Source organism: Ovis aries, chromosome 5, assembly GCF_016772045.2.
Source record: "Ovis aries strain OAR_USU_Benz2616 breed Rambouillet chromosome 5, ARS-UI_Ramb_v3.0, whole genome shotgun sequence".
In the NCBI taxonomy this organism is placed as follows: domain Eukaryota; kingdom Metazoa; phylum Chordata; class Mammalia; order Artiodactyla; family Bovidae; genus Ovis; species Ovis aries.
Genome location: NC_056058.1, coordinates 15017642 through 15038016, shown reverse-complemented (window position 1 = coordinate 15038016; position 20375 = coordinate 15017642). Strand labels below are relative to the sequence as shown.

At 43.2% G+C, this 20375-nt stretch overlaps 1 protein-coding gene and 1 pseudogene across 1 annotated transcript; one reads left to right on the top strand and one right to left on the bottom strand.

Annotated features, from left to right (window-relative positions):
• The first annotated feature begins 9284 nt into the window (after positions 1-9284).
• Positions 9285-12604, top strand: LOC105609450 (RNA-binding protein with serine-rich domain 1-like; annotated as a pseudogene).
• Positions 12605-18805: 6201 nt separating this feature from the next.
• On the bottom strand, positions 18806-20375 carry LOC101105571 (heterogeneous nuclear ribonucleoproteins A2/B1-like). The gene has a single exon (XM_042250045.2). The coding sequence runs from the start codon at positions 20189-20191 to the stop codon at positions 19115-19117; it is 1077 nt and encodes a 358-aa protein (XP_042105979.1). The 5' UTR covers positions 20192-20375; the 3' UTR covers positions 18806-19114.

The following is a 20375-nucleotide window of genomic DNA, read 5'->3' as shown; positions in this document are numbered from 1 at the left end:
GTTATTCATATTACCCCTCTCAACATCTAAGATGCCACAGTTTGGAGGAAAAAGGCACTTGAACCTCCCATTTACAGAGCATCTATTATATGCCAAGTTGTGGACTAAAATCCACGATTTAAAATTTCACTTAACAAAATCATTGCCCCAGTTTATTTGAATCTTGATGCAAGAAAGGGGATCATAGACGAAAGAATGTTTATTACAGCGTTAGGTACAGTAAAGTGCTGTGATAATAAGGACAACACAGTAACAGAAAGAGAAAGATGAAGATGTGGGAGAAGAGAAATAAGAAAGAAAAATATTAATGACAAGTATTAATGACGAAGAGATTGGGAAGGGTCAAATTGATGATATGTGAAGCAGAGAAGTGACGTTTTGAAGAGAAAAAAACCAAATACCTTGTGGGTAAAACATTTTTTTCAGAGAGAACTATTTAAACAGAGCCTAGGCAAACACTACATCTACCTCATACAGAAAGATTTTACAAAAGACAAAAGTAGACAGACAGACACTCTCTTGCCATCACTCACCAGAAGAGGCCAACTTGGAAATCTGGTCAGTGCAGGTTCCTCCAGCTCTAGGAGTTGTCCTCTGACCACTCCTGAGATGCAGTCAGGCTGTGGGTCCCTGGAAAGTCCACTGGACTCTGCCTCTGACTCTTCTTTTATAGGGGAAGAGAGTGGATAACCAAATCAATAGACAACCCAATCAGCAGACAACCCAATCCAGAGGACATGGTCTCTCTCAAATCCAAGGTATTGGAGAGACTCCTAAATCTGTACTCACAAACACAAGAATTTGAGGCTACTGACACCATCAGATACTATTGTAAATGAAAAACCTCAGGGCCCAGACAAATACCACTGCCACTTCACAGTGATCTTGTTTTTTAAAAATTAGCTTATTATCCCCAAGAAAACTTCATACGCATAAATACACAAAACTTTTAATCTTTCTTTTTTTTACCTTTTCACTTGGTGCTTTTTATTCACTGTATTTTTTAATTTACTGTATTTTTAATATAAATGTATTTATTTTAATTGGAGGTTAATTACTTTATAATATTGTACTCGTTTTGCCATACATCAACATGAATCCACCACAGGTATACATGTGTTCCCCATCCTGAACCCCGTCCCTCCTCCTTCCCCGTACCATCCCTCTGGGTCATCCCAGTGCACCAGCCCCAAGGATCCTGTATCATGCATCAAACCTGGACTGCCAATTTGTTTCATATATGATATTATACATGATTCTCCCAAATCATCCCACCCTCTCCTTCTCCCACAGAGTCCAAAAAACTGTTCTATGCATCTGTGTCTCTTTTGCTGTCTCGCATACAGGGTTATCGTTACCATCTTTCTAAATTTCATACATATGTGTTAGTATACTGTATTGGTGTTTTTCTTTCTGGCTTACTTCACTCTGTATAATAGGCTCCAGTTTCATCCACCTCATTAGAACTGATTCAAATGTATTCTTGAGGTACCATTTCACACCAGTCAGAATGGCTGTGATCCAAAAGTCTATAAGCAATAAATGCTGGAGAGGGTGTGGAGAAAAGGGAACTCTCTTACACTGTTGGTGGGAATGCAAACTAGTACAGCCACTATGGAGAACAGGGTGGAGATTCCTTTAAAAACTGGAAATAGAACTGCCTTAATTTTTCTTAATACTAACACCAAAGAGTATAACTTCCAATTAGGTGACATCTTGTCTTAAGGGCTACTGTTTGCTAAATTAAAGAGATTTTACAAAAGGCAAAAGTAGACACATAAACACTCTCTTGCCTTCAATATGGATTCCACACTCGCCAGAAGAGGCTAGCTTGGAAATCTGGTCAGTACAAGATCCTCTATCTTCTAAGAGCTGTCCTCCGACCACTCCTGAGATGCAGACATCTTGTGACTTGCTGAAAAGTCCACTGACTTCTGCCTCTGATTCTCCTTTTATAGGGGAAGAGAGTGGACAATCTAATGAGTGGACAATCCAATCCAGAGGACACTCTCTCAGGAGGAAGGCACGGGAGAGATTCCTAAATCTGTACCCACAAACATAAGAATTCGAGGTTACTGACTCCATCAGATACTATTGTAGAAATACAAAAAACCTCGAATAGCCAAAACAATCTTGAGAAAGAAGAATGGAACAGGAGGAATCAACCCGCCTGACTTCAGGCTCTACTACAAAGCCACAGTCATCAAGACAGTATGGTACTGGCACAAAGACAGAAATATAGATCAATGGAACAAAATAGAAAGCCCAGAGATAAATCCACACACCTATGGACAACTCATCTTTGACAAAGGAGGCAAGAGTATACATTGGCGAAAAGACAATCTCTTTAACAAGTGGTGCTGGGAAAACTGTTCAACCACTTGTAAAGGAATGAAACTAAAACACTTTCTAACACCATACACAAAAATAAACTCAAAATGGATTAAAGATCTAAACATAAGACCAGAAACTATAAAAACTCTTAGAGGAGAACATAGGTAAAACACTCTCAGACATAAATCACAGCAGGATCCTCTATGACCCACCTCCAAGAATACTGGAAATAAAAGCAAAAATAAACAAATGGGACCTAATTAAAATTAAAAGCTTCTGTACAACAAAGGAAACTATAAGCAAGGTGAAAAGACAGCCTTCAGTATGGGAGAAAATAATAGCAAATGAAGCAACTGACAAAGAACTAATCACAAAAATATACAAGCAACTCTTGCAGCTCGATACAAGAAAAATAAATGACCCAATCAAAAAATGAGCCAAAGAACTAAACAGACATTTCTCCAAAGAAGACATACAGATGGCTAACAAACACATGAAAAGATGCTCAACATCACTCATTACCAGAGAAATGCACATCAAAACCACAGTGAGGTACCATTTTACGCCAGTCAGAATGGCTGCTATCCAAAAGTCTACAAGCAATAAATGCTGGAGAGGCTGTGGAGGAAAGGGAACCATCTTACACTGTTGGTGGGAATGCAAACTAGTACAGCCACTATGGAGAACAGGGTGGGGATTCCTTTAAAAACTGGAAATAGAATTACCTTATGACCCAGCAATCCCACTGCGGGGCATACACACCGAGGAAATCAGAATTGAAAGAGACATATGTACCCCAATGTTCATCGCAGCACTGTTTATAATAGCCAGGACATGGAAGCAACCTAGATGTCCATCAGCAGATGAATGGATAAGAAAGCTGTGGTACATATACACAATGGAGTATTACTCAACCATTAAAACGAATACATTTGAATCAGTTCTAATGAGGTGGATGAAACTGGAGCCGATTATACAGAGTGAGGGAAGCCAAAAAGAAAAACACCAATACAGTACACTAACGCATATATATGGAATTTAGAAAGATGGTAATGATAACCCTGTATGCGAGACAGCAAAAGAGACACAGATGTATAGAACAATCTTTTGGACTCTGTGGGAGAGAGGGTGGGATGATTTGGGAGAATGGCATGGAAACATGTATAATATCATATAAGAAATGAATCGCCCGTCCAGGTTCGATACAGGATCCTTGGGGCTGGTGCACTGGGATTACCCTGAGAGATGGTACAGGGAGGGAGGTGGGAGGGGGGTTCAGGATGGGGAACACGTGGCGCATTCATGTTGATGTGTGGCAGAACCAATACAATATTGTAAAGTAATTAGCCTCCAATTAAAATAAATAAATAATTTTTAAAAAGGAAAAAGAAAAAACTCAATACGTTTGGAGGGGTGATATTTGTAGTCTCTACCAACATGTAATGTTTTTCTTTTACTCAGTTGGTAGCCAATATTTTATGTGAATAACCTTTAAAAAGGCGTTTTTATACCATATTTCCTTCACAGTAAGGGGTGTGTGTGTGTGTGTGTGTGTGTGTGTGTGTGTGTTCAGTTGCTCAATCTTGTTGAACTCTTTGCGATCCTATGGACAAGTGACAGACTTTATTTTCTTGGGCTCCCAAATCACTGCAGATGGTGACTGCAGCCATGAAGTTAAAAGACACTTGCTCCTTGGAAGAAAGCTATGAAAAACCTAGATAGCATATTAAAAAGCAGAGACATTACTTTGTGGACAAAGGTCCATATAGTCAAAGCGATGGTTTTTTTCCAGTAGTCATGTATGTATGTAAGAGCTGGACCATAAAGAAGGCTGAATGCTGAAGAATTGATGCTTTTGAACTGTGGTGTTGGAGAAGACTCTTAAAGGTCCCTTGGACTGCAAAGAGATCAAATCAGTCCATCCTAAAGGAAATCAATCCTGAATATTCATTGGAAGGACTGATGCTGAAGCTGAAGCTCCAGTACTTTGGCCACCTGATGATGAAAAGCTGAATCCTTAGAAAAGACCCTGACGCTGGGAAAGATTGAAGGTGGGAGAAGGGGACGACAGAGGATGAGGTGGTTGGATGGCATCACTGGCTCAACGGACATGAGTTTGAGCAAGTTCGGGGAGATGGTGATGGACAGAGAAGCCTGGCATGCTGCAGTCCATGGAGTCACAAAGAGTCGGACACAACTGAGCAACTAAACAACAATGGACCATAGCCTACCAGGATCATCTCTGTCCATGGGATTTCCCAGGCAAAATACTGGAGTGAGTTGCCATTTCCTACACTAGGGGATCTCCCTGAACCAAGGATCAAACTCGAGTCTCTGTATTGGTAGATGAATGAGTCACCTCATTCATCGGAGTCACCTGAGAAGCCCCCACAGTAAGGTAATGTTCTTAAATAAGTTGATGGATTCACAAAATGACTCTCTGCAGCTGCTCTGGTGAATTGGGTAGATTGGTGTTTGTTACAGGACATTTCAGGCACAGTGTTCTTTCAGGGAAAGGAAGGTCTACTCTGTTGCTGAGGCAGCTCGTGAGTTGTAAAGCAGACCTGGAGCCCTGGTCCTTCCAAAGCTACTATGAAGTGCAGAGAGCAACTTCCATTCTTGTATTTGTAGATTGTATCCCAACCAAGGGAAAGAAAACATTACAATATCGGTAGACATTGCAAATACCTACCCAGGCACAAATGTTTGTTGTTGTTTTTTTTTTTGATCTATGACAGTATCTGATGGTGTTAATGGCCTCAGAATCTTGTGTTTATGGGTATAGATTTAGGAATCTCTCCAATGCCTTGGATCTGAGAGAAAGCATGTCCTCTAGATTGTGTTGTCTAGTCTCTCCCCCTATAAAAGGAGAGTCAGAGGCAGAAGTCAGTAGACTTTTCAGGGAGTCACAAGCTGTCTACAACTCAGGCATAGTCAGAGGACAGCTCTTGGAACTGGGGGAAACTGCATAGACCTATTTCCAAGCTGGCCTCTTCTGATGAGTTTGGAGTCCATATCGATGGCAAGAGAGTGTCCCATTTATCTACCCTTGTCCTATGTAAAATCTCTTTAATTGCCTGGAGAATCCCAGGGGTGGCGGAGCCTGGTGGGCTGCGATCTATGGGGTCGCGCAGAGTCGGACACAACTGAAGCGACGCAGCAGCAGCAGCCCTTAAGACAAAAAGTTACCTTATTGAAAGTTTTTTCTGTGGTGTTAGTATTAACAAAGATTCAAGGGTTCTTACATCTGTATGTATGAAGTTTCCTTGGGGTAAAAAGCCAGATTTTTTTAAACAAAATCACTTCGAAGTAGAAGTAGTATTTGCCTGGGGTCTGTTTAAATATTTCTCTCTGAAAAATGTTTTACCCACAAGTTTCTTGGCTTTTTTTTTCAATTAATTTTAATTGGAGCTAATTACTTTACAATGTTGTGGGTTTTGCCATACATTGACATGAATCAGCCATGCTGTAGCCCGGCCATGTGTCCCCCCGAGCCCCAAACCCCCTCCCACCTCCCTCCACATCCCATCCCGCTGGGTCGTCCCAGTGTTGAGTGCCCTGTTTCATGCATCGGACTTGGACTGGTCACCTATTTCACATATGGTAATACACTTTCCAATGTTATTCTCTCAGATCATCCCACCCTCACCTTCTCCCACAGAGTCCAGAAGTCTGTTCTTTATATCTTTGTCTCTTTTGCTGTCATGCACATAGCGTCGTCATTACCATCTTTCTGAATTTCATATATATGCATTAATATACTATATTAGTGTTTTTCTTTAGTGTTTACAATAGGCTCCAGTTTTATCCACTTGTTAGAACTGACTCAAATACGTTCTTTTTCATAGCTGAGTAATATTTCATTGTGTGCATGTACCACAGCTTCCTTATCCATTTGTCTGCTGATGGATATCTAGGTTGCTTCCATGTCTGAGCTATTGCAAACAGTGCTGCAATGAATGTTGGGGTACATGTGTCTCTTTTGACTCTGGTTTCCTTGGTGTGTATGCCCAGCAGTGGGATTTCTGGGTCGTATGGCAGTTCTAGTTCCAGTTCTTTTAAGGAATCTCCACACTGTTCTCCACAGTGGCTGTACTAGTTTGCATCCCCACCGACAGTGTAAGAGAGTTCCCTTTTCTCCACATCCTCTGCAGCATTTATTGTTTGTAGACGTTTGTCTGGAGAATCCCAGGGATGGGGGAGCCTGGTGGGCTGCCCTCTATGGGGTTGCACAGAGTCGGACACGACTGAAGTGACTTAGCAGCAGCAGCAGCAGCAGCAGCAGCAGACGTTTTGATGGCAGCCATTCTGACCAGTGAGACATAGTACCTCGTTGTGGTTTTGATTTGCATTTTTCTGATAATGAGTGATGTTGACCGTTTTTTCATGTGTTTGCTAGCCATCTGTATGTCTTCTTTGGAGAAATGTCTGTTTAGTTCTTTGGCCCATTTCTTTGATTGGGTCGGTTTTTTTTTTTTTCTAGTATTTTCTTTCTTTCTTCCTTTTTAATTCAGCTCTCTGCTGCTCCATCCCAGAGTCTCTGATTCATCACATCTGGGAGCAAGGCCTGAGACTCTGCATTTCTAGTAGTAATTCCCCAGGCTTTGTTGCTGCTTATGGTCCAAGGATTCATTTTCTCACTCTGAAAATCACTGGTCTAGCCTGGTGAGGTGGAGAAGCTTTTTGAGACTTGACAGGAGGGTCCTTATTACAGATAGAGGCCTGGGTTGACCCCTTGGCAGAATGCACAGGCGCTACCCCAGACTCTGCCATACTGGGTCTCAGATTTCTTTCTCTTCGTATTAATAGTGCTTATAATGTGGGCTGAAGAGGCAGTGCTCCCATGAAAGGCAGTTCTGAACTAAATGACACTACAAAGCCCAGACTATCCCATTTTTAAGCTGGAAGAAGACAGAATGTTCCAGCCATCTGCCTGATACATCTGGACAGGGTCTGCTTCTCGGGGTTTAGTTTCCCCTGTGGTGGCCCTGAGCTGCAACAAAGACAGCACAGATCGGAAGTCCATGGGCCCTGGGGGTGACAAGGCGGTGAGGTGCTAGGACTTGTGGTAAGGGTTTTGTCTGTGATTTGCCTATATCACTCACACCAGGGTCAAGGTGACTTTTATTTTACAGTGTCTTTTCTTTTTTTCTCGCTTTTTGATTCCTCTACCTGAGATATCCTCTGAGGCTATATCTAACTGTACCTTATTTCTCTTCCAAATTAATCCAGTACCTTTGTGCATTTTTATGTTTCTATAAAGCTCCTGATGTTCAAGCTGGTTTTAGAAAAGGCAGAGGAACCAGAGATCAAATTGCCAACATCTGCTGGATCATCGAAAAGGCAAGAGAGTTCCAGAAAAACATCTATTTCTGCTTTATTGACTATGCCAAAGCCTTTGGCTGTGTGGATCACAATGAACTGTGGAAAATTCTGAAAGAGATGGGAATACCAGACCACCTAACCTGCGTCTTGAGAAATCTGTATGCAGGTCAGGAAGCAACAGTTAGAACTGGACATGGAACAGACTGGTTCCAAATAGGAAAAGGAGTACATCAAGGCTGTATATTGTCACCCTGCTTATTTAACTTCTATGCAGAGTACATCATGAGAAACGCTGGACTGCAAGAAACACAAGCTGGAATCAAGATTGCCAGGAGAAATATCAATAACCTCAGATATGCAGATGACACCACCCTATGGCAGAAAGTGGAGCTAAAAAGCCTCTTGATGAAAGTGAAAGAGGAGAGTGAAACAGTTGGCTTAAAGCTCAACAGTCAGAAAATGAAGATCATGGCATCCAGTCCCATCTCTTCATGGGAAATAGACGGGGAAAACAGTGGAAACAGTGTCAGACTTTATTTTTGGGGGGGCTCTAAAATCACCACAGATGGTGACTGCAGCCATGAAATTAAAAGACGCTTACTCCTTGGAAGAAAAGTTATGACCAACCTAGATAGCATATTCAAAAGCAGGGACATTACTTTGCCGACTAAGGTCCGCCTAGTCAAGGCTATGGTTTTTCCTGTGGTCATGTATGGAGGTGAGAGTTGGAGTGTGAAGAAAGCTGAGCGCCAAAGAATTGATGCTTTTGAACTGTGGTGTTGAAGAAGACTCTTGAGAGTCCCTTGGACTGCAAGGAGATCCAACCAGTCCATTCTGAAGGAGATCAAACCTGGGATTTCTTTGGAGGGAATGATGCTGAAGCTGAAACTCCAGTACTTTGGCCACCTCATGCAAAGAGTTGACTCACTGGAAAAGACTCTGATGCTGGGAGGGATTGGGGGCAGGAGGAGAAGGTGACGACCAAGGATGGGATGGCTGGATGGCATCACGGACTCGATGGACATGAGTCTGAGTGAACTCCGGGAGATGGTGATGAACAGGGAGGCCTGGCGTGCTGCGATTCATGGGGTCGCAGAGTCGGACCCGACTGAGCAACTGAACTGAACTGAACTGATAAAGCTTTGTTTAATGTCTACTGCTTCCCAGGTGGCGCTACTGGGAAAGAACCTGTTTGCCAACGCAGATGTAAGAGACTCCGGTTCAATCCCTGGGTCTGGAAGATCCCCTCAAGTGGGGGAATGGCAAACCACTCCAGCGTTCTTCCCTGGAGAATCCCATGGACAGAGGAGCCCGGAGGGTTACAGTCCATAGGGTCGCAGAGTCGGAAACGACTGAAGTGACTCAGCACGCACACAACGTCTACTGCATTGCCAACAGATTCTTTAGCGTCTGAGCCACCAGGGAAGCCATCTTTGTACATTTAATGTTGTCTAAAACAACCTGGAACCTGCTTTGATGTTGGGCTAAAATCTAATACATCACTGGCTCTTGTATTTCTGGGAACATTTAGCAAACAACAGAATGTTTTTAAAAATTCAGCTCTCTGATCCATATGTGTCATCAGTTTGCCCTTCTCCAGTCTCTTTATCATCGATAATTGTCATTAATATTTTCTCTTTCTTCTTACATCTCTTCCTCCCTACCTCCCTCTTTCTCTGCCTCTGTGATGGCCGTATTGATGATCACAGCACTCTATCGTACCTAACACTGTAGGAAACATCTTTTAATCTATTAACCCCTCTCTCTCCTGAGGCTGAGGAGCGCGGAGGCGAGATGACTCCGTCTCCCATCCTACGCAAAGAGCGCTCTGACGAGCAGTCCGCGGATCGCTGTAAAGATACAGGCGCTGCCCAGCAGTCCGGCGAGAAGGACCGCGGCAGGGATAAAGCTCGGAAGCGGCGCAGGGCCTCGGGCGGTAGCAGCAGCTCGGGGGCTCGGTCCCGCGCGGGCTCCAGCCGCGGCTCCAGCTCGCTCTCAGCATCCGGACGCTCCGGACGCTCCAGTGGGTCCCGCAGCTCCAGCTCCAGCAGCTCCTCCGACTTTCCGAGGCCTTGGTGCCCCCGAGACCACGGGCCGCGGTCCCGTTCCAAACCCAAACCACCCAGACGAGATGAGAAAAGGAGACGGCACAGCCCCGCCCCTAAGCCCACCAAAGTGCACGTCGAGAGGCTCACCCGGAAGGTGACCAGGGAGCACATCCGGGAGATATTCTCCACCTTCGGGAGAGTTAGAGAGGTCGACCTGCCCAGAGAAAGGATGCGCGCGCATCCGTCTCAAGGCCACGCCTACGTGGAGTTCAAGAATCCGGAAGAGGCTGCGAAAGCGCTCAGGCACATGGACGGAGGGCAAATTGACGGCCGGCAGATCACGGCCACAGCCGTGCTGGCCCCCTGGCCCCAGCCACCGCCAGGCGACTGAGCCCTCCCCGGAGAATGCTGCCACCACCCCCGGCGTGGCACAGGCTGAGGAGGAGCAGGTCGCGTTCCCCTTGGGGCAGATCCCCCAAGCGCCGGCGAACCTGCTTCCCCGGCCGCCCCCGCCACTGGAGCGGCTCCAGCTCCAGCTCCTGCCAAAGGTGAGGGCAGCAGTTGACACGTGTCCCCGAGCAGTTAGAGCTCAGGCTGCGGGGGTGTTGCTGGTTTAGGGTTGTGATTGTAAAGATGCCCTCCAGTGTTCTGGCTGGAAAACTTCCAAGTTTCTATAGTTAGCAAATCCAGCAGGGATGAGCCAGGGGGCTCCAGGTGGAGGGACATCCCCAGCCTGGGAACACGTTTTCCCATGTCCCAAATGAGCTGGGCTGATCTGATGGCCCGGTCCTGCCGTGATGCCATTCCTGTTATCCTAGCCCTGCTCCCCTGCTAGGGTCCTCTTCTGACCTCTAGGGTCAAATGCCCCATGTTATCTGCCCCAAATAGTTCTTTTCACGTGTGTACACACACACACACACACAGACACACACACACACACACTCCCTCCCTTACTCTGAAATTGGCAAGTTGTGAGCCAGATCTGCCAGCTCATCACAGAACCACCCCTACCAGGGGCAGTTGTGTTGCTGTTCATGGTCCTGCAGGCTACCTTGGCAATATGTACATTGCTTTTTTGGTTTTTATTGTACAGTCAGTACTATTTATTTTCTGTTTGGGGTTTTGTAACTTTGTGTCATTTTAGATGATGTTGTGGTGGTTCTTTGTTGTGTAGAGTTAACCTAGGATTAGAACTTTTAAAAAAATCTTTTCTGTCACAAAGATTCAAATAAATTGGGGCAACGACTTTGTTCAGTGACATTTTGAATCATGGGTCTTAGTCCACAACTTGGCATATAATAGGTGTAAACTCTGTAAACATAAGGATCACATAATTTTCTTTCCAAACTGTGAAATACTGGGTGTTGAAAGGTATTGTGTTACTAATTATGGCAGAACAGGATTAAAATATTTTTATTTTCTCCCTCTAAAAACATCCTCTGAAGACAGAAGTGATGGGTTGTAAAAGAAAGGGTGCACTGATTAGGTTTACATTTTAAGTAGATTATTATAGTTAGAGTCTTAAATGGATTAAGAGAGAAAGAATGTTAAAATCATAGTGACAGTTGACTGCAGTCTCCCACCAAAAAGGTGGTATCATGGTATAACTGAGGTTGAGTGACTTTCAGAGAAAACTTTAGAAAGTGTTTTTGGAGATTGAATACTTTCTTTCAACAAATTGTATCTGATCCCCTTCTAAAGGCCAAGTGAATAAGTAAGTATGAAGTATGTCAGTGTGAACCATTAAAGTCCACATTACTCTTCCCTTCATTGGGTATTCAACTAGGTGAGAAAATCAACATAAAAGGAAGAGATGATAATACATATGCAATTCACAATTTGAAAACTAATAGATAAATTGGAATCTTAATTTTGATGACTGAGTCTGGAAAGGTCACTCTCTTCAACTGGTATGTTTTGCAGGAAGATGGAAAATCACTCAGGATTGCTTCAAGGGAGACAGGAGCTGAGAGGCCATAGCAGCATCGCTGGGTCTTCGTGGAGATGCTCCTAGAGGTATTTTTCTGGAGCACCTTAGGTTCTCACCATAGAGCCAGGACAGTTCAGACCTGCACTCTTCGCTGAGATCTCTCTCATCTCCTTCAGCTATGGCGAATTGAGCTGAAGCAACTGAGTCTGAAACCACAGAAGAAAGTCTGAGGAACTACTGCCAGCAGTGGGGAAAACTTACAGACTGAAACTCTGGTCCAGGAGGCAGTGGAGGAAGTGAGGGTTGGGAGGGCAAAGCTGATATTGAGCTTTTTTTTTTTTTTGCCATGGGCTTCCCTTGTGGCTCAGCTGGTAAAGAATCCGCCTGCAATTCGGGAAACCTGGATTCAATCCCTGGGTTGGGAAGATCCCCTGGAGAAGGGAAAGGCTACCTACTCCAGTATTCTGGCCTGGAGAATTCCATGAACGATATAGTCCATGGGGTCGAAAAGAGTCAGACATAACTGTGCAACTTTCACTCACTGTCTGAATACCAGAGGATGAGAGCCCAGAGGTAGCAGGACAGCTTCAGGTGATGGAAATTCTTGTCTCAGTCATGAGTAAACATGCCGTGATGTGGCAGAAGACACCAGAGGAGCTGCAGAGAGCCATTGGTGAATGGAGTGGATTATTTAAGAACATTACCTGCCTGCAGAGGAAAAACTATATAGAAAATGCCTTTGAGACAGTTTCTTAGCTTAATTATTTTTTCCTAGTGGTCTTTGTCAGAGTGTAGAAGCATCCTTATTTTGATCATGTGAAAACTTTTGCAAGATTTTTCTCAGATATTGAAAAGCTGTTAGCCAGGAGTATGTTGTAATGAGGCATAACATTGTTCCTTAAATTTTAGAGTGTAGTTGTAAAGCAGGTGTACATTTATGATTCAATAAAATAATTCTGAAGAAAAACACAGTTGTTTGTCCTCTTTGATTTATACGTTTTTGTGCTTTTAACTTTTTCCATAACAATTTTTGTTCTGATTTCATGAGATATCATTGACATACAATTGACATACAGTACTATATATGTTTGGGCTTCCCCCATGGCTCAGCGGTAAAGAATCTGCCTGCAATGCAGGAGTTGCAGGAGACGCTGGTTCAATCCTAAGTCAGGAAGATCCCCTGGAGGAGGGCAGGCAACCCACTCCAGTATTCTTGCCTGGAGAATCCCACGGACAGAGGAGCCTGATGGGCTATAGTCCACAGAGAGTCCACAAAGAGTCTGAAGCGACTTAGCACACATGCACACAGTATAGACGTTTAAAGGGAATATAATAGTATAATGATATGACATCTATATCATGAAATGATTACCACAATAGCTTTGACATCCATTATCTCATTAAGGTACAGTACTATGTATGTTTAAAGTTTAAGTGTTAAAAGCTTTATTTTTTTTAATATCTGTAAACTCATGTATTAACACAATACAGTAGAGACTGTTCACATGTTTACCAGTAATTAATGCCCAAACTGTATTAACAAATCTGGAATGTCTGCATCCCACAGCCATGCCAGAGAAATTAGTTTTGTTCATTTGTGTTTCACCTGCATGCATGCATGCTCAGTCGGTTCAGTCATGTCTGACTCTGCGACCCCATGGACTATACCCTGACAGGTTCCTCTGTCCATGGGATTCTCCAGTCAAGAATACTGGAGTGGTTTGCCATGTCCTCCTCCAGGGGATCTTCCCGACCCAAATCAAACCTGAGTCTCTTATGTCTCCTGCATTGACAGGCTGGTTCTTTACCACTTAGCGCCACCTGGGGAAATTACTAATAAATACGAAATTACTTCAACCATCTGACTCTTTCCCTACTCTTTGCACTAAACTCTCTTTACTTCACTGACTATGACTTAACTCTTTCATTATCACATTGTTCCCTGTATAAACTTGTTATTTTCATATACACATATTTGTGGTTGCATTAAATTATGAATTTGTGAGTATTATAAAGTATGATTAAATTATGATTCTTTCATTTAATGTAGCCTGATACAGATAATTGATCTTCCCTACTGGCTCAGTGGTAAAGAATCCACCTGTCAAGCAGGTTTGGTTTCTGGATGGGGAAGATCCCCTGGAGAAAGAAACGGCAACCCTCTCCAGTATTCTTGCCTGGGAAATCCCATGAACAGAGGAACCTGGTGGGCTACAGTCCCTGAGGTCACAAAAGAGTTGGACAAAATTTAGTGACTAAACAACAAATACAGATAATCATTTTTACCACTTTTCTCAAAGCTAAAATCTTGGAATACTTTCAATTTCATTTTAACTTCCCTGGCTTTTCTATTACTGCTGTCATGCATTTTAATTCTACATATATTTTAATCTCCATGACATGTTTCTTGAACTGTTTATAAAGCAGAATTCATTGGTATTTATTTTAAATTCTCTTTTATTGACTCTATTCTTTCCTGCAACCCTAGTTTTCAATTTGGAATTATTGTCCTTTGGACTTAATAACACTGTCTAGTATTTTGTCTAATTCAAGGCTGCTAACAGTGAAATGCTTCATTTTAAGTTTTTCAGACATCTTTATTTGGGACCATTTTGATGCTGGGTATAGAATTTTGTCTTGACATGAGATTTATTTTAGCACTTTCGAAAGGTTCTTGGGACTTCCCTGGTGGTCCACTGGTTGAGAATCCATTTTCCAGGGACTTCCCTGGTGGCCCAGTGGTAAAGAATCCTCCTGCCAATGCAGGAGACATGGGTTTGATTCATGATCTAGGAAGATCCTACATGCCTCAGACTAACTAAGCCGGTGCACCACATCTATTAAGCCTGTGCCCTAGAGCCTATGCTCCAAAACGAGAAGCTACTGCCGTGAGAAGCACCACAACTAGATAGTAGCCCCCGTTCGCTGCATCTAGAGAAAAACCCACACAGCAATGAAGACCCAGCATAACCAAAAATAAATAAATATATAAGAAAGGGAATCCACCCTCCAACACAGGTTAGATCCCTGGTCAGGGAACTCAGATCCCATATACCACAGGTCAACCAAGCCTTTGGGCTGCAACTACCGCTCTTGCACTCCAGAGCTCGTGATCTGTAACAAGAGAATCCCATTGCACTGCAACAGGAAGCCCATGGACTGAGCAAGGGAAGCCCACATGCTGCCCCTGGAGGTAAGCCCGTGTGAAGACCCAGCACAGCCAAAAAAAAAAAAAAAAGAAATTAAAATATTTTCTACAATAAAAAAGTTCTGTATTGCTATCTGTCTTAGTTTTTATTTATGTCTAGGCATCACCAATTAGCCTCTGTATTCTCTAAAATGTCTAAAACCTTTTTACATTAACTTTGGCATTGAGACCATAGTGTATCTCACTCTTTCCTCTGTGGTTTTGTTTTTGTTTTGTTTTTTGCTCAAAGAACTTTGAGTTACTTACATCTGTGAGTTGATGTATTTCATCCATTTGGAACATGCTTGTGTATATTTTCACTTGTGATATCAGTTCCTCCCCACCTTCTCTCTCGTCCACTCTTCATCACTTCCCACTTATCTTTTAACTCCGTTTTGTCTATTTTTCACTGTGTTTTTGTTTGAATATTTGCTCTTGAACTGTCTTGAAGCTTACTAAATCAGCCTTTTCTTGGAATCAGAACCTTCTTAGTTACTTAATTCCTTAATATCAGTTATCATTTAAATGCCTTCTTCCACAGGTTTAATATTTTTGAAAGAAAAAAGCACTTTTGTGATGAGAATTTATTCCTTCTGATACAATAAAAGTCAAATAGATAGCAGAACATTGTAATTTGGATCATATTAAGATATAATTGGAGTCAGAATTCATCAAACTGTAACTGAAAGTGGGGTCCAGATGTTCACTGCTCAAAAGCCAATAAAAAGGCAATATTGATGGAAAGGAAAATTTGCTTTATTTTGGATGCCAGTGACTAGGGCCATGTGGGAGGGCAGACTCCTGTCCAAAGGGCAACTCCCCCATTGACAATCATGGGGCAAGAGAGTGTATAGGCAGAAGAATGGGGCTACATGTAGAAAGAGCAGTCAGCTCTAACAGTAATCTTGAAATTGGCCACCAGTGGTCTGACCAACACCATCTTGATTGTTTTAAACACAGTTGATTCTAAGTTCCAGGGTTGGTTGGTTCCCATTTCCTTAAGGCCAGTGCTCACAACTGTGGGAGCTCTGTCATGGCTCCAGCCTGGCCATCATGCAGTTAACCTATTCCGGCTCAAAATATTATCTATAGCCCTTGAGAAGGAGCTAAAGTTCCTTGACTATGCTTAATGACTAAACTATTACTGTTTTGTCCTATTTGACTGCTTTTCTTTCCTTCTGCATTTTCTCACTTCTGTGATTAAACTTATTCTTCTAGCTAAGTTTTCCTCCCCCCCCCCCCCCACAGATAATAGGCAGGTTGAGGACATGGGGTAGGGGGATGGGAAGGACTATAGGGACTTGCTCTATTTCAACTCCACTTCTGGGTATATATCTGAACAAAACAAAAGTCATTATCCTGAATAGTCCATGTTCATTGCAGCATTACTTACAATAGCCAAGACATGGAAATGACCCTAAATATCTATCAAAAGATGAATGAATAACGAAAATGTGATTTTACATTTTATGCATATATACATGTATTTATACACATGCTCATATACATATATACATACACATACAATGATAGACTGTTTGACCATAAAAAAATAAGGAAATCGTGCCATTTCCAACAACATGGATAATCTCTTGAGGGCACTATGCTAAGTGAAATAAGTCAGAGAAAAACAAATACTATAGCATCTCATTTATAGGATGAACTTAAAGTTTCCTTTTTAATCTCAAAGGAAAAGATACCACCAGAAGTGGGGAATTTGTGGGCAGAGAAATAGAATGAAGGTTGCCAAAAAGTACAAACTTTTGGTTAAGAAGATAAATAAAGTACTAGGGCAACCAGCAGCAGTGGAAAAGCCAGGATATAGTCAGCTCCTGGGTGGGCTTGTCAGCTCCACTGGTGGACAGCAGCTCCCAGGCGGCAGATCAATTCCAGGGTAGCCAAAGGCAGCAGTGAGGTGGGGGTGCCCTCCACTCCTGGGCATCCTCCAACATCAGTTCCAGCCTTCCCGAGACCCTCTTTTCAGCCACTCCAACAGGGCCTTTGCCTCAAACTCTGGCCACATCTTGACTGACTCTTGATGGCCAGTGAAGGTTTAAATGCTCACTGAGGACCAGCAGTGGGAAAGCCAAAGCACAAGGCATTTCATCCAGCTACACTGAACAGCTGAAGGGCATGTCCCTGCTAAAAAACGTGGTACACTGTAGAAGGGAATGGTAGACCACTTCAGCATTCTTGCCTTGAGAACTCCATGAACAGTTTGAAAAGGCAAAAAGATGTGACACTGAAAGACGAACCCCCAGGTCTGTAAATGCCCAATATTCTACTGAGGTAGAGTGGTGAAATAGCTATAGAAAGGATGAAGAGGCTGAGCCAAAGTGAAAACAACACCCAGGTGTGATTGTATCTGCTGATGAAAGGAAAGTCCAATGCTGTAAAGAACAATATAGCATAGGAGCCTGAAATGTTAGGTACATGAAACAAGGTAAATTGGATGTGCTCACACAGGAGATGTATATTGTCACCTTCGGAGAAGGCAATGGCAACCCACTCCAGTACTCTTGCCTGGAGAACCCCATGGATGGAGGAGCCTGGTAGGCTGCAGTCCCTGGGGTCGCTAAGAGTCAGACACGACTGAGCGACTTCACTTTCACTTTTCACTTTCATGCATTGGAGAAGGAAATGGCAACCCACTCCAGTGTTCTTGCCTGGAGAATCCCAGGGACAGAGGAGCCTGTTGGGCTGTTGTCTATGGGGTCGCACAGAGTCGGACACGACTGATGCGACTTAGCAGCAGCAGCAGCAGCATATTGTCACCTTGCTTATTTAACTTCTGTGCAGAGTACATCATGAGAAACACTGGGCTGGAAGAAGAACAAGCTGGAATCAAGATTGCCAGGAGAAATATCAATAACCTCAGATATGCAGATGACACCACCCTTATGGCAGAAAGTGAAGAGGACCTAAAAAGCCTCTTGATGAAAGTGGAGAGTGAAAAAGTTGACTTAAAGCTCAACATTCAGAAAACAAAGATCATGGCATCTGGTCCCATCACTTAATGGGAAGTACATGGGGAAACAGTGTCAGACTTTATTTTGGGGGGCTCCAAAATCACTGCAGATGGTAATTGCAGCCATGAAATGAAAAGATTTTTACTCCTTGGAAGGAAAGTTATGACCAACCTAGATAGCATATTCAAAAGGAGAGACATTACTTTGCCAACAAAGGTTCATCTAGTCAAAGCTATGGTTTTTCCAGTAGTCATGTATGGATGTGAGAGTTGGACTGTGAAGAAAGCTGAGCGCCGAAGAATTGATGCTTTTGAACTGTGGTGTTGAAGAAGACTGTTGAGAGTCCCTTGGACTGCAAGGAGATCCAACCAGTCCATTCTGAAGGAGATCAGCCCTGGGATTTCTTTGGCAGGAATGATGCTGAAGCTGAAACTCCAGTACTCTGGCCACCTCATGCCAACAGTTGACTCATTGGAAAAGACTGATGCTGGGAGGGATTGGGGGCAGGAGGAGAAGGGGATGACAGAGGATGAGATGGCTGGATGGCATCACTGACTCCATGGATGTGAGTCTGAGTGAACTCCGGGAGTTGATGATGGACAGGGAGGCCTGGTGTGCTGCAATTCATGGGGTCACAAAGAGTCAGACACGACTGTGCGACTGAACTGAACTGAACTGATGCCACCTGGGAAGCTGCTAAAAATAAACAGTAAATTAAATAGTATATATCAATAATACCTCATAAAAGTGGAAAAAATTACTTAAAAGATAAAAATTTTAAAGTGGAAAAGTTATAAATGAAAAAGGACACATTACAACTGCTTTTCTTTTAGAATTATTTTATTAAATCATAAAAGCACAACTGCTTATTAAGTCTACAGACACAAAGTTTTAAAGGAACAACATTCTGTCTATTGTGCTGATTCTGGCTAATAGTTTTAAAACTTTGAGAAAAAACCATTTAAAAGGTTTCACATGGCACCTGAAACTTACACATTTAACATTATCAAAGAAGGAATACTTCCACACTCACTAGAAAGAAACAGTTAAGAAGTTAGGATACTGTCTCAAAGTCAGTCTTTTTTTTTTTCAGTTTTTCCTCCACAGGAAGGTAATGTTCTTAAATAATCCAGTCCATTCACAAAAATGACTCTTTGAACCTGCTCTGAGGTCTTTCTGACACATCACTAAATATTTATTCATGGCTGAAATTAGAGTTTTCTTAATGTCTTTATTTCAATAACCTGAAACTCTTCTGTTATGTCTGGGCTCTCATCTTCTGCTATTCAGACACTGAAGCCCAGGGCAAACAGGAAGAATCTCAATATCCATTTCCCCCTCCATAACCCCCACTTCTTCCATTGCCTCCTAGGCCATAATTTTCTCCACTGTATGGGGTCGCTATGTTCCTGCCAACACCAAAGATTCCATTTCTCATTGGACCATAGTTAGAAGGTTGCTGGTAGTAATTTCCAAAATTATAGCCATAACCACCTCCAGAGAATTCCCACTGGTTGCCATACCCAGGACCTCGACCACCATATTCTCCACCTCCTCCTCCATAACAAGGGTAACCTCCAAAATTCCCACCTCCATAACAAGGGTAACCTCCAAAATTCCCACCTCCAGGTCCTCCTCCATACCCAAGGCAGCCATCCCTAGATCCGGGACCATTTCCATACCCATCAGCTTCTCCTCTAAATTTAGTTCCTGGCCCTCGTCCAAAATTTTCACCCCCACTAGAAGAAATACTAGAAGGGCCTCCTTTTCTACTTCTAGAACCTTGAATTTCCTGCATTTCCTGTCTCAACAAAGCCTTCCCGACTTCTGCACGATGACCGTTGATGGTATGGTATTTCTGCAACACAATCTTATCCACGGGATCATAGTCATCAAAAGTCACAAATCCAAAGCCTCTTTTCTTGCCTGACTGCCTATCAGTGATGATCTCAATGGCATCGATTTTTCCATATTTCTCAAAGTACTCTCTAAGATGATGCTCCTTGGTATCTTCCTTAAGTCCACCAACGAACAGCTTCTTCACAGTGACAAGCGACCCCTGTTTTTCAGATTTCTCTCTCGCAACAGCACGTTTGGGGTCAACCACTCTCCCATCAATGGAATGAGGTCTGGCCGCCATGGCTGCATCCACCTCAGCCACGGAGGAGAAAGTAACAAAACCAAATCCTCTTGATTTTTGACTGGCAAGGCCCCTTATGACCACACAGTCGGTGAGTTCTCCCCACTGCTGATAGTAGTTCTTCAGACTTTCTTCTGTGGTTTCAGAGCTCAAGCCACCAATGAAGAGTTTACGGATTTGTTCGTTTTCTTTCTTTTCCCTCTTCACAGAACCAGATTCCACAGTTTTCTCCATCGCGGGTTCACTCGCTGCAGCCATATTTCCAGTAGCCGAGGTTAACGCGAGATCTCGCGGGATGAACAGAGACCCAGCAGGTCTCTACTGCACGGTGAGGCCCTCTACTGCTCCAGGAACGTCAGGTCTAGGAACCTCCAAGGGAGTCGGTGATGCGGCTCAGACCTCCAGAGCCGCTGCGTCTGGAGCCCTCGAATCAGTCTTGAGC

Bases quoted from the DNA above. Each gene is read 5' to 3' on its own strand.
- LOC101105571 (XM_042250045.2), bottom strand. From the start codon at position 20,191: ATGGCTGCAGCGAGTGAACCCGCGATGGAGAAAACTGTGGAATCTGGT.